At 45.0% G+C, this 14496-nt stretch overlaps 1 protein-coding gene across 1 annotated transcript in view; it reads right to left on the bottom strand.

Moving 5' to 3' along the window:
* GABRG3 (gamma-aminobutyric acid type A receptor subunit gamma3) overlaps positions 1 to 14496 on the bottom strand; it is a 558654-nt gene that overhangs the window by 205452 nt on the left and 338706 nt on the right. Inside the window, exons 4-5 of the mRNA XM_023190437.2 lie at positions 6181 to 6401; positions 4351 to 4433 (exon numbers count right to left, since the gene is read on the bottom strand). Of these exons, the coding sequence (XP_023046205.1) occupies positions 4351 to 4433; positions 6181 to 6401 (304 nt within the window). The remainder of the gene's footprint in view (positions 1 to 4350; positions 4434 to 6180; positions 6402 to 14496) is intronic.

Genomic DNA, 14496 nt, shown 5'->3' with positions numbered 1-14496 from the left:
AAATGAATAAAACAATCAATGCTGTTTGCAATTGAATATTCTTTATGGTTCAATTTCTATGAGTGCACACTAACTACACAATTATGGCCAAGTTCTGGACACCAAAAATGTTTGTCCAAGAGTCCATATCAAATTCACTTTTAATCCATCCATGTAAGTAATTTAAAATGTAGTTTTAATAATTTTAACAAGTTTAAATAAACTTATAACATTACCTCTTAAAGTACATTTTAGGAATTTTTCAAATGTGATCCTTAACCTCAATGACTACAGAAAGTGCTATAGGAAATTTTTAATTAATTAAAATATTATTTCAAAAATTTCAACTATTTAAAAGTAAAAATTAAAGCCATTACCCAAACATGTTATATAGCAAATGTTATTGCCTCATCTCTGTGCATATATTGGAAAATCTTACATACTTGTCATTATTTGAGAGGTTTTGCTTCTGCTACTCAGAGAGCCAAGACCAGCCTAATAGTTGTTAGTCAATTTTACGATCACTTTATATCTCACTGTACATTTTGGGCAGTTTCTCTAACTTTTATTTGTATGATAGTGAATATAACTAGTTGTTCAACTTTGTTATTGTAAAATTTTTAAGTGGAAAAATACAGCTTCTGAGTGTATTTAATTGAAAAATACCAGGACACTGCAAGGTTAACTGTTCACAAACATGGACAACACTTCAATTTCTTTCCTTTCTTTTTTTTGAGACGGAGTCTCACTCTGTTGCCCAGGCTGGAGTGCAGTGGCATGATCTCGACTCACTGCAACCTCTGCCTCCTGGGTTCAAGCCATTCTCCTGCCTCAGCCTCCCACGTAGCTGGGATTACAGGTACACGCCACCACACCCGGCTAATTTTTGTATTTTTAGTAGAGATACACCATATTGGCCAGGCTGGTCTTGAACTCCTGACCTCGTGATCTGCTTGCCTCGGCCTCCCAAAGTGCTGGGATTACAGGCATGAGCCACTGCACCCGGCCCACTTCACTTTCAGTTGCTTATTGGTATTAGAATTGGCGTCTTCCTGAAAGTGGACACCCATCATGAGGAAACAACTTAGCCACCAAACTGATTTAGACGCAAGTATCCTCCATCACTCCAAGTTACCAATGAGCGTCTTCATTAGGAGAGTGTTGTTATTCTCATTTATGAATAGTGAATCCTAGACATATGAATTAATGCTACACATGTAAAGTGGTTCAGAAACTTATACTTTAAAGCATTCTTTTGTATTTTGGGAAACCAAGTTTTTTTTTTAAATTTGATATTACGGAACATTGTGGTTTATGACAGCAATAGATTCCTAAATTGATTTGTTTACCTCCAATAATTTTTTTTTTTTTACTGACTTTAGAAAAAGAAGCAGGTTTAGGTTCACAGAAAAATTGAGCAGAAAGTACAGGGCTCCCAAGTACTCTTTTCCCCAGCTATCAACATCCCCCACAAGAGCAGTCCATTTGTTACAATCAATGAACCTACATTGACACATCATTATCACCTGAAGTCCAGGGACTCATTCTAACATTCATTCTTAGCGTTGTACATTCTATGTGTTTGACAAATATGTCCAACATGACAGTATCATATATAATAGTTTCACTGTCCTGAAAATCCTCCCTCTGCTCACAACCCTGGGCAACCACTGACCTTTCTATTATTTTTACAGTTTTCCCTTTTCCAGAATGTCTTATAGTTGGAATCAGAGTATGCAGCCTTTTCAGATTGGTTTCTTTTACTTAGTAAATATGCATTTAAGTTTCCTACATGTCTCTTTATGGCTTGGTAGCTCCTTTCTTTGTAGTGCTGAATAATATTCCATTGCATGAATGTGCCGTGGTCTGTTTATCCATTCTCCTACCAAAGGACATCTTGGTTGCTTCCAAATTTGGGCAATTATGAATAAAGCTGCTGTAAACACCTGTATGCAGGTTTTGGTGTGGACATAAGTTTTAACTCATTTGGGTCAATGCCAAGGAGTACAAATTCTGCATCATATAGTACCAGCATGTCTAATTCTGTAAGAGACGACTCAGCTGTCTTCCAAAGGGCTGTGACATTGTGCATTCCCCCAGAGGTGGGTGAGAGTTCCTGTTGCCCCACATCCCCGCCGCATTTAAGGTTGCCAGTGTTTCAGGATTTTCTGCCATATAACCGTGTACATCCAGTTTTGCTCTTATAAGATCTTATACGGTTGCTGAACATAAATTTGATCCTGCCACTCCCTGATTTTCAGATATAATAACCTTTCTTCGCTCACGCATTGGAAGCGCCACTTTCTGACACTATATATAAGACTGTCCACCCCTGGCTCCTACATTCACTCTGACCACCCATCACTACCACGACACACCAGAAATAGGGAAAGAGATGTGGCTGGTCTCACAAACCATTTCTACTACTACGTCAGATTTCTTCCTAGTACTTTATGCTCATTGCCAACTAATTCCAGAAAGGCATTCACTTTTACGTATTTCCCTGAGTGTGTGTAAATTGTCTTCAAGAATTTATGTTATTGCTATAAATATCTTTTTAAAACAATTTATACAAGCACTTTTCTTTCTGGCAGTATTGTGTAAGTCCATGTGCACACAATCCCCTCCTGGAACTGAGCACTTAAAAGGCCCTGTGAATGATTTAAACACATTTTTACAGCATGACAGAATGAGGGAAGCTATTACAGAAAGAAATAAGGTTTCCGGTGAGAACACGTGCATAGTGTGCAGAGCTCTGCTGCTCTCTGCAGACCTGGACCTGGGCCTCCACGGGCCCCACACATGCAAGGAACAGAAGCAAAAGTAAAATAAAGGATGAACATATTTTACAGTTCATTTGAAGGTTCAGGGAAAGATCAATAATGTTCAAAGAAGAAAGCCACAAAAACTTCTACCTGAGATTTCATCAGATTTGTCTGTCATGTTCCATATGCAATTTTATTTATTTATTTATTTATTATTTAGAGACAGAGACGCACTCTGTCATCCAGGCTGGAGTGCAGTGGTACGATCTCAGCTCACTGCAACCTCTGCCTCCCGGGTTCAAGCGATTCTCCTGCCTCAGCCTCCAGAGTAGCTGGGACTACAGGCGCCTGCCACCACACTCAGCTGATTTTTTGTATTTTTAGTAGAGACGCGGTTTCACTGTGTTAGCCAGGATGGTCTTGATCTCCTGACCTTGTGAGCCACATGCCTCAGCCTCCCAAAGTGCTGGGATTACAGGCATGAGCCACCACGCCTGGCCCCATATGCAATTTTAAAGAAAGCCAATACAATAAACTGAATTCTTATGAGTCATACATAAGTACTTGTGATTAATTCATTTAAAATGCCCCATTATAAATTCATTCACCAGATATCTTTCCATTTTGATTTTAACTTAAAAATTGTATAGATTTGATATTTGACATTCCTTTTATATGTACTCTTCTACTTAGCAGTAGATGTTGTCTTTAAGAACTTGTAAAGGATTACTCGATAACTATGATATCTACCATAAGTAAAACATTGGAAGATAAAATACTATGAAAAATTAAATCATCTTACAATGGTTCAATGAGACAAATGTAAGTAAAATTAAAGAAAAATTTGTATCTTTCTACTTAGTAGACAAATCACCTTGCTTTAAGGTAATGTTAAATTGGCCAGGCACAGTGGCTCACACCTGTAATCCCAGCACTTTGGGAGGCCGAGGTGGGTGGATCACCTGACGTCAGGAGTTTGAGATCAGCCTGACCAACATGGTGAAACCCCAACTAAAAATACAAAAATACAAATATACTAAAATACAAAATACAAAAATAGCTGGGCGTGGTAGCACGTGCCTATAGTCCCAGCTACTCAGGAGGCTGAGGCAGCTGAATCATCTGAACCCCGGGAGGCAGAGGTTGCAGTGAGCTAAGACTGTGCTACTGCACTCCAGCCTGGGCGACAAGAGCAAAACTCAGTCTCAATAAATAAATAAATAAATAAAAATTAAAAATAAATTTAAAAAAGATAATGTTAAATCTAAAATATTACGTAGGAATTTTGTATACTTCCGAATAGTATGCACAGCTCATTAGCATAAGGGTTTTTGATAAATCAACTGTTCATCAGTTTCTGAATGTTACCATGTTATAGATGGTCAAGTTGCTCACAGCCTTATCGAGATCACCTATTTTGTAACGTGGCTCTTATGCGACAAGGTCTAGAGTGAAAATGCCGAGGTAGTCAATACCAAAACCATCATCAGTTTTATCTGTGTGTGCAGGGACGCTGTGATCAATCGCACGGCTGTTTGACAGAAGCAGCACCAGGCTAGGCATCCCTCACCCAGCATGCACACCCCGGGCCGGGACTGGTACTCACAGCTGGAGAAAATCAGCGGGCAGGAGTGCTCGTCCATGGGGAAGTTGTGCAGCTGCAGCTGGCACTCGGCATTGATGGTGAGCCTGCGGAAGAGCCAAGCGTCAGTCCAGGTCAGCAAACAGCACAGGGCAAGGCTGGCGGCTGCTACAGCACCCCGTGTGGGGATGGGGAGGGCCGTTCCGTTACCCAGGGCAGCACACGCGGCTCACTCTTGGCCAGGGAACCATTCACGGTGAGACTGTGCTGTGTTGCTTTCATGTTGGGTTATTTTGTTTTGCTTTTAACTATCAGTGGCTCAGAGAATTCCAGTTAGTAAAATTCCAACTGTGTCTAGAAATACACGCCAAGTCAGAGAGGAGACAAAACCAACTGTTGTTTTATAAGTTGTTGTTGTCAATCTGTTTGAATTAAATCCTTCCTCCATTTGGAAACTGGTGTGTTTATCTAAACAGCTATTATGTCAAATTAATGCACGCATCGGGGGGTTTCCTGTTTGGACAACTGCCCCATATTTCACTGGCAGGGGGTGGCTCTGCCACATGGGGGCGCTGCCTCCTCCCCGGGCAGCAGTCTCATTCTTCAGTGTCTACACGGGGTCCCAGAACTGGCTGGGTCTTGGCCCTGGCTTGCTGAGGCTTTATGTCATGTCAGAGTCTCCGGTGCATGGCGTACAACTGACGAGGAGACAACTTCTACAAACCCCAGCGCTCAACGTATTTCATCAGCACAGTTTCCAGCTGTGGCTTTTTTTTTTTTTCTTTGCTGTAATTGTTCCCTCCCTGGCAAAATGAGGATTTCCCTGAAACTTTAACGCTCTCTCACTGTCTGCTTATTTTAAAGTCCATCTGGGCCTATGTGTGTGCTGTGGACATTTATTTAATGTTAGGAAATCAGATTTCTCCTTGTGGAAATCTCAGTACGCACACAGCTTTCATTCTCAGGATGGATAAGCTAAGCCAGTAAGGATGGGTAAGGAGAGGAAAGTGACGGGGTCAAGCCCTGAGGCAGAAAGAGCAGAGCGGGGAGATGTAGCCACAGAGCAGGTGCAAGAAGGAGCCCTGTGCCCTGGGCCAGTGAGAGCGAGCCCGTGAGAACAAAGGCTAGATGCACCCAGGACTTCTGAGCCATCAGGAAGAAGGGAGTGCAGTGCCCTCTGGAGCAGCACCAACTGCTCAAAGGACACTGCTGGAGGGAGCGTCCAGTCCCTGTGCTGGGCGAGCAGACAGGAGTGTGGAGGCCCGTCATTGCTAGTGCTGTGTTGCTGTGTGTTCAGTTAGACTCTGACCATCCCAGCAGAAAGACCTGGGAGAGACAGGCTCCCAGTGGTGACTGTGGGTGAGTCAGTTCCCTTCTTGGAAGCTCAGTTTCCCTTCCCTCTCTGGGTTTCTTCGAAGACGTCCCTGCCTCTGGGAGGACACACTCCGGGGAGCTGCCACTTCCCTCAGGAATGTGCTTGGGAAAGGGGCCCACTCTCCCCACCTTCCTTGTGGGCTCAGATTCACTCAAACTGCGCTTGTTGATCAGGGCGCCGACATCTGTCTTTTCCTAGGTGAGAGGACCCACGGTGTAAATGTATTAAGAATAACTTTCACAGCCTACTTCCAGCAGAAATGGACTCTGAAGAAATGAGCTTATATTCTCTGTGGATCACCTGTGTGCTTTTATTTTTACCCGTGTGGCATGAGGGCCAACTTTCTCAGGTCGCTGTAGCATGGCTCACGGGAAAGAGAATAGACTTAGAGATGAAAAGTGGGTCTCATTCCTACAACGATGCAAAAGAAGGATCCCATTTTAAATCAGGAGTAATCAAAGATCGACGCAGCATCGTACCTCAAAGTGTAAAGGATTTTCCCGTCATTCCAAATCCGGAGGAGCTGGTTGGGGGTGGTGATCCAGTGGGCCTCTGCGGTCTTCGAATTGCGGAAGATGGTGTCTGGGATCCAGATCAACCCCACCATGTTGCTATTCAGGGTGAGGATTTTCATTGTGCTGTTGAATCGAAGGCGACTATCTGTCCAGGTCTGAGCAAAAAAGATGTCAATTTGGTATTCCTGAAACAGAGCAGAAGGAGAGGCAAGGCAGTTCTGTTAATAAATGTTCTGTATAATTTGTTCTCTTTGTCAAACGTTCTGTGTTCTCTCCATGTCGACATCCTCACCTCCCCGTTCTCTTTCTGATAGAGACTGACTGCTTCAACATGGCAAGCACTCAGTGAATGATGACCAACATTATTCGTCAACAGTATACTAACATCATGTGACTTAATGTAAATCTTAAGTTGCAATAAATATATGAAGTGTGAAGAAGAGCTAAGGGAGACAGTAGAATCTGTTTCAGGGTGTGGAGGCAAACCCTAGGCTCACAAGTCCAAGCCCTGACAGGTAGCAGGACCTACTGGAGCCTCGATTCTCTGATCTATAAAGTGGGGGACACAATAGCGTCCACCTCCTCAAGGTGTTATGAAGATAAAAGGAAGTGATTAAATGAGAGCAAGTGATCCATGCATATTCGGTCATATAATAGTTATGACTATTTGTACTTGAGTCTTCTCAAACAACAAAAAGCAAAACAAAAAGAAAAGTAAGAAATAAAATACAACCAAGAACTGTAGAGAGGACAGCCACCCAAGCCAAGTGCTGATTCCAAGTGCACGCTGAAGAGGTACAAATTACAGAGGCAAAGGCCCAGGGTTGAAGCCACGGCAGTGTTCACGGTGCCCAGTAAGACTTTACTGCAGCCATCAAATAGTTAAGGCTGATTCTATCCTGGGGCACTCTAGGAGACCCAAAGAAGTGCCTGTAGACTGGGCTACCTCAGAGGCCACTCCCCTCATCACAGTTTAAAGAATTATTTTAGGTTCATGGTAAGAGGGATGTAGAGGCTGATTGTAAGGGATTTTTATACCTTTCATAATTTTTGTTATGCATTAGATATTATAAATGTATCACTTTTGCAGAATCTGAATTTTGTGATTCTCAACAAATCTCATATTTACCGTTGCCATTGAGTTTCCCATTTTAGAATCTTTCTGCGATAGGCAATTCAATTTTAGGTTATAATTCAACTGGTCTTTCATTAACTAATGCATTCATTCATCATTTCTTTGCTTCACTGAGTATGCCACGCTTTTCAAACCAAGGAAGACCCAGCCCTGTGCCAACAAGAAACCCCCTCCCTCCCAGAGTTTATATTCTATTCAGGGAAGACAGGCCTTAAATAAACAGGCTGGTGGTCATCCACGCCACACACAAAAATAAGGCTGGTGCATTACTAAGGATTCAAGTTAGAGGAAACAAAAGGTATCCAGGCATCCGGCACAGAGGGAATTATGGAACAGGCAATGTGAGTCTCGCGTAAGCATTTGCGCAGTTGGGGGAGCAAACGGCAGGAAAGCGGCAGCTGGGAGCAGGTTCTCGGCGAGCTTTTCCAGAAGCCTCTCGAGGCTCAGCAGCCATGGCAGGTCATGTGTGGTATCTCAGCAACCAGACAGACCCTCCCAAGTCCATGTGTCTGTCTGAATGTGCCCATGTGTCTGTCTGAATGTGCCCTCAGCCCCGTTCCCACCTTCCAAAATGTGGCATGCCTCTCGCCGACAGACTCTGCACCCAGAGCCACCCAGTGAAGGTGTGTGTGTTAGCGTGCATGAGTGTGTGCATGTGTGCTTCTGTCATATAACCTAGCATGTGCTGACTGAGACAAAAATGGGGTTCAAAGAGTGGTGAAGCGAAACGAAAGCAGGTAGCATTGATGCTTAGGGCTCACGAATGTGGGACTGGAGGCCAGACGCCTGGTGTCTCACATGGGCAAAACCTCTAATGAGACAGAACCCGTCTACGGAGCGGGTAGCTCTCTGGGCAGAGGTGGGAAAAGGAATGGTCATTAGAATGCGTTCAGTGCTATACTCTGTGCTTGGTAAGTTATCACATGAAGGAAATTATCTCCAAAAGAACCCGGTGATTTGAAAGCTGTTATAAAAGAGGAAAGAAAGACAAAGTGCACTTGGGGTCTGGCGGGGCTGGGAGAGGCAAGTGCCTCTGGTCCTCATCTCTACAGCAGAACATGGAGCACAGCTTGCAGTACCAAAGCCTACTGAAACAACGTGGCAGAAATAATCACACCCATTGCTGAAGCCTCTAAATGGATTAGGCTGCCACCCTGTAACGTCTTTAACTATGCAAATATGGCTCAAGGGAAAGAAACTAGGTGTGGCCCTTCCACTGAGGGCTGTAGGGCCCAGATACCTATACTTCAGAGAGAAAGGGCCAGAGCAAAGCCAGGGACAGGGAGTGGTGCTGGCCTGCAGAAGCAAAGATGCACAGCAGCTCTTGGCATTGCCCGGAGAAAAGAACTCAGATGCGGCTGTGCACATGTGAAGCTGGCCTCAGGTAGAAAGCTGGCTCAGTTTTAAGGAAATTCTGCCAAAGGAACCACAAGTCAGGAAGAAAAATGACTACTTGAGATTGAATGGTACTGCTGCCTGCCTGTCTTCCATGGGCAAACGGCAGCCTCTGCTTGGACCCCAAAGCAGGTGTATTATCCAACGCCCACTTTACCATGGCAAAAATGGTTAACGGAAAAAGAATACATTCCCAGACAATGGAGGTAGGAGTCCGAGAGAAAACATGCCTCAGGGGCCCTGCCCTAGGGAAAGAATTAGAGCTGAATCTAAGAAAAACCTCACCTCCGGGAACCCAGCCCATCAGGATGTGCCGAGTGGGGACTCAGGCTGGCCCTTTCCACCTCAGGACACACACTGCGTGTTTGGAGCGGGAGGGAGGTCAGACAGGTCTTCTGCGTTGACAGGTCAGTGGGTCAAAGAAAACCACATCCAGACTTGATGTCTCTCCCAGGACAGGTATATAGATGGATACACAACCTTGACCTTGGGCCAGGACAAGGCTGACCTTTTGAGTTGCCTCCCTTGAAGATGGGAGAAGTGCATTTTTCTCTGATGAGAAAGAGATAGGCTAATATTCAGCGGCTAGATACAGATCATGACACTCATTGGTGCTGTTTGCCAAATACCGCAGCTTCCCTGCTTGAGGCGTGTGATGGGACTGTTCCCCGTTTGGGGCTGGGTGTGACCACCGCACTCATGAGAAGGTGAAACACAGGTAGAGTGGTGTGTGCCACTCCTAGGAGGGCCCCGGAAGAACCCTGTGGGACCTGCTCACCCATTCAGGCCCTGAGGGACCGTGTGGAGCAGAGCTCTGCTGACTCACGTGAACCACGGGCCCTGGGTGAGAAGCATCCAGAGCAGTTTGTCAGAGGAGCCCATCCAGACTGAGAGTGGGAAAGGAGGGAAAGGGTGCTGGGCTGTGCAGGTGCTGGGGACATGGGAAGGCCATACAGAAGCCAAGACCTCAGTGAGGTGTAGCGTGGGCCAGGCACATAGATGGTGAAGCAGCAAGTTCAAAGGCTTCCCTGCAGAACAGACTGTGAGCTGACAGCCGCCTTCCCTCCATCCTGGTGGGATTTGGACTTAACGATGATTTCTGACTAAAATGTTAACAGGCTATATTGGCACAGAGAACATATTCAATACTGTAAAATTCAGTGTGTGAGAATGGTCAGGGAGGCATATATGGGCATTTTTAAGTTTTACTTCCTTCTTTCTTTGAACACAGGTTTACTGGATTGAGGAATGAGAAGAGAAGGATGAAAATGTTCTCCCAAGCACATCCAGGGCCCGCCAATGTGATCAATAATGTCAAAGTAACCAATATTCTCTATAAAAGCCCCATCGGAATTTTGGAAAGAATCTGAAACTGTTCAAAGCTTTTTGCTTGTTTAACCTAAGTGTAACAGAGAAACTGAAACTCAGAAAACTTGAAGAATTTTGCCAACATTACTCAATATATCAAAAGTATTTTGAATTACCGGACCCTCCACTAACAATTTCTGAATGGGCCTTTTCATTCTATACACAAGGTAAGACAAAGAGTGACCAGCAAACGGGGACCCTCTTGTTTGTCCTTTTCCTCCTTATCTTCTCTCTCCATCCCCATTAAGGAGCATTTTGTGCCCCTTCCCCATAAAGCACTTTAAGATGTAGTTTGAGATCGGGACAGCACAGGGCTGGATGGAAGGCATGTTCCAGCGTCCCTCCCAGGAGGCACAGGCGCCTGGGTTCCTGACACAGAGACAATGACCACCCTTCCTTCCAAGGGTACACTGAGGCCTAAGACATTGAGTAACCTTCATCCAGTCACACAGCTACTAAGTACCAATTACTCTAAACTCGCAGCCCAAATCCACTTCCCTGGATGCGACTGAGAGGGGCCGCAGCAGCTGAGTCTGGGTGTTAGATTCAGGACATGTGGAAGAACATCACTGCAGAAGTGTCCTATACCTGCACCTTGTTCACAAACTGTGTGACACGCTTTACCTTCCTGTGCCTCAGTCTCCTCATACGTACAATGCAAGTGTCAGATTCGATCAAATGTAAGGAACCTTCCGACTCTGAAATTTTACATTTCCGTATCCCTGCCTCGAGCTAGCCTTTCCCTCTTGAAACTAACTTTCCTGTTTCTTCTCATTTCTCTATCTTACTTTTGCAAGAAGAACATGATGGGATGACTTCTTCCTGTGTCCCATCTTCCATTATTGGAAGGACTTTCATAGGTCTGAATTCTGCATGACGTATTCGAGAACCACCCACGAGGTGGAAGCTTGCAGAGCAAGGCGGGAATCCCCACCCCCATCCCACACACGGCCGTGCTCTTTCCCTGTAGCAGAGGGGAGCGTCCCACAGTGTTGGGGGTGCAAGCTCCTCTTCTTCATTCTGAAATCCTGCCACAAACGCCACTTTAACGCAGAGTGAGGCTGTGCGTGGTGTGGATGTTTTATTGTGTCTACATTTGACTGAATGTTGAAGAAACACTTCCCACCCACAGGGAAATATTTTTATTTCTCTCATAAACTTTCTTTGTAATGGCATTAATCATCCTTCGTTTTGGCAAAGAAAAAAAATTCTTACAATGTCTATCTGAAAATAAAGATTCTACATAATTCCTTAATGCTATGAAAGTAATGTGTCTGAAATACTCACGGATGAAACTCGTGTGGACCCTCCAATGTAAACCATCAGGTTTGAACAACCCAAGTTCATGATTTGTTTCAGTCACTGCAGAGCTCAATAATTTCCAAATAAGCCATGAATGACTGCGACACGCGGGGCATTTTGACAAAACAGAACAAAAATCACGCTTCTTCACAATATCCATCTGTAGCTTCTAGAAAATGTGGAAATTATTTCCTCACACTTTTGCCCCTTCCTTTATTAAAGAAGAGGGCCAAATGAGAAAAAGGAGATTAGCGCAGGATGGGACCCTTGAGATTCTGGTTGTAGCAGACACTTGTTGGGGACGGAGCCTCTTTCCCCCTATTGGGCCTTAGCTCGTTAGCTTGAGTTAGATAAACAAATCAGGAAAAGAAGCCACTGGCTGTTTTCTTTACAAAATGGTAGCAATAGGCCCTTGCCAATTTAAGGTTGTTCAGATTTCTTCTCTAACAATGTATAATGCAGTGATTAGAGTAAAACGAGTTTTATTTCTTCCTTCTCACGTATGGAAGTATAACTCAAATACATGTTTTTTGTTTCTTTCATGTGTTATTTATTCGGATTTGTCCTGGGAAACATGGTTTTGATGCTGGGCCTCCCTCTCTCCCCGGGGCCCTGTCCCTGCTTCACGGGCACAAGGGTTTTCCCAAGGTCTGACCGCCTGGTTGAGCATTCTCCCCAGCGTAGCCCAGGCGCCTCCCTTATTAAGAGTCCTTTGTGGGGCACTGTGCTAGATTTATATAAAGACTAACACCCCGAGGACAGGTACACCGTGGGGTCTGGGGTGCCCTGTGAAGGCCCCACACCAGGGGAGGGCAGACACCTGCAGACAAGGAGGCCCTGCTGGCAAGACGGGAGCTCTGTGTTGGCCGGGCGAGATCTGGTCCCCAGACCACCAGGCTGAAGTGGGAAAGGTGAGGGGTGCAGCAGTCAGAGAGCCACATCAGAGCCCAGAGGACCAAGGCCGCTCCAAGCAGGACAGGTTGTGAAGGGTTAGTGACAGGCCCGGGGAAGCACAGCGGGGAGTGACGCCCTGATGCCACAGAGGGGCACGTGGCTCCCCTAAGGAGGCCATGTCAGTCACCTGATGTGAATGCAACCCAGGCCATTTTTAGGAAAAGAATGCAAAATTATAACATTAATATAAATTAATATGAATTATGAAAAAATCAATATTTGTTTCTAATGAGAAAAATGTCATAAATATTTTAAAACTGCAAATACCACAAAAATCACATCTAAAAGGAATAGATCTTATTTTTATTAATCTGATCACTGGCCCTCCTTCATCATACTCACATGCCCTGCATCTTTTGGCTGCAAGCTCTTTGATCACGACTCTCCATGACAAGGATTTAATAACATTAGTTTTTAGGAGCAAGGCTCAGAATATATTTATTTTCTCCAGCACGGGGAAGCAGAATTACATTATAAACAGTTTTTAGATGTTTACTTAAACTTGTAGCATTATTGGAAATAGGACCTGCATGTTTAGGATTCTGCAGTGTGGAAAAAGCCTCAGGCTGCTTTCGTGTCAAGTCTGGGGCTCCCATACACGAGCCGTGAGCTCCAGGTTTCTCCTTCATGCCACCCACACCTCCGGAGCCCTGGACCTTTGAGAGCAATAACATCAGGATGCACTTCATCCTAGACAGAAGTCGCCGTGCACCATATTCCACTAACCTTGTTTGGAAAGCGTCCCCTTAAGCCGGGTGATAATCACCTGTCCTTAATAAAAGGAGCGGGTGACAGGGGACGTCAGAGGAGTGAAAGACAGCAGCCTTGTATAAAACATCTTGCACCTGTAAATATCACAGGCAGTAAAAGACCAAGTGAACACACAGCTACGACCTCCCCCAAGACCTGGGAGAAGGCTTCTGTTAGTGAGGGGTCCTCGGGCTTAACCTTTACAGGCTCTGCGATAAGTTTGCCTCTGGCTAGGAGGCCCTGGGGACTGGGTGATGCTGGCAGATCTGGGCCAGGACCCCCCGGTGGAAGTAGGTGCCCCTCGCACGTTGCTGTAGACATCCAGCCTTTTCTCGGTTTCCTTTCTTGCCTAGCAGTTCTCCCTCTGCTCTCCCCCACCCACTGACTGCTTTCAGATTTGCATCCCATCGGATGCTATATTCTCCAACTACTACTGTTACTCAAAAATGTATCATGGCTACCCAGAGCCTACAGAATTAGGGTTAATATTATTTGCATGAAACTCAAGGCTGCATGTACCGTGCTTGCTTACAAACCAACCCGTTACTGTACCCCCGTGGTGCACGCACTGGCGCAATATCCGGGCACAGACCTCCCTTCCTCCCCGTCCCGTTTGTGCTCTGCCCACGCCTGGACACCCTCTTATCCAGCCTCCTCCAGTCCTCTCCGCCCTGCTGGCTCCCATCTTCCCGTGGCATTGGCACATTTGCCGACAGCCTGCCCCTCCTCGTGGTATATTACTCATTATTTTTTCTCCTTATGTTAACACTCTATGTCTTCAACTGCCGTATCACAACTATCTGCATATTCTGCACAGAGACTGCCCCGCCACAGTGCCGGCCAGCAGTGACCTGTGTTGGTAATAACTTACACTTATTACAAATTACTAGGAGCCAGTCCACATTCCAAATAACTGACATATCCCCACTCTACCCGATGTTCATAACCATATGAATATATCCCCATTCTACAGATAGGAACTAAGAAGCATTATCCATCCACATCATCAAGAGAGCACTAGACCGAGGCTCACTGGACCCCAGGTTGGTTTCAGACATTTCTTTTTTCCCCTGGCTTTATTGAGCTATAATTGACAAATAAAAATTCTCTATGTTCAAAGTGTATGATGTGATTTGACATTCATGTACAAGCTAATTAACACATCCATCACCTCACAGTTGCCTTTTTTTTTTTTTTTTTTGGTGGTGAAAACATTTATGATCCACCTTCTTAGCCAGTTACAAGTATACAATATTGTTAGCAGATTTCAAGTACACGATACAGTATTATCCACAGGCTCCCTGCTGTACGTTAGACCTGCAGAACTGAACTGCAAGTCTGGACCACTGACCAACATCTCCTCATTTCCTGTGTTC

The sequence above is a fragment of the Piliocolobus tephrosceles genome, chromosome 6 (genome assembly GCF_002776525.5).
Source record: "Piliocolobus tephrosceles isolate RC106 chromosome 6, ASM277652v3, whole genome shotgun sequence".
NCBI lineage: Eukaryota > Metazoa > Chordata > Mammalia > Primates > Cercopithecidae > Piliocolobus > Piliocolobus tephrosceles.
Note: the sequence above shows the minus strand (reverse complement) of the source record. Positions and strands in the feature narration are given on the sequence as shown.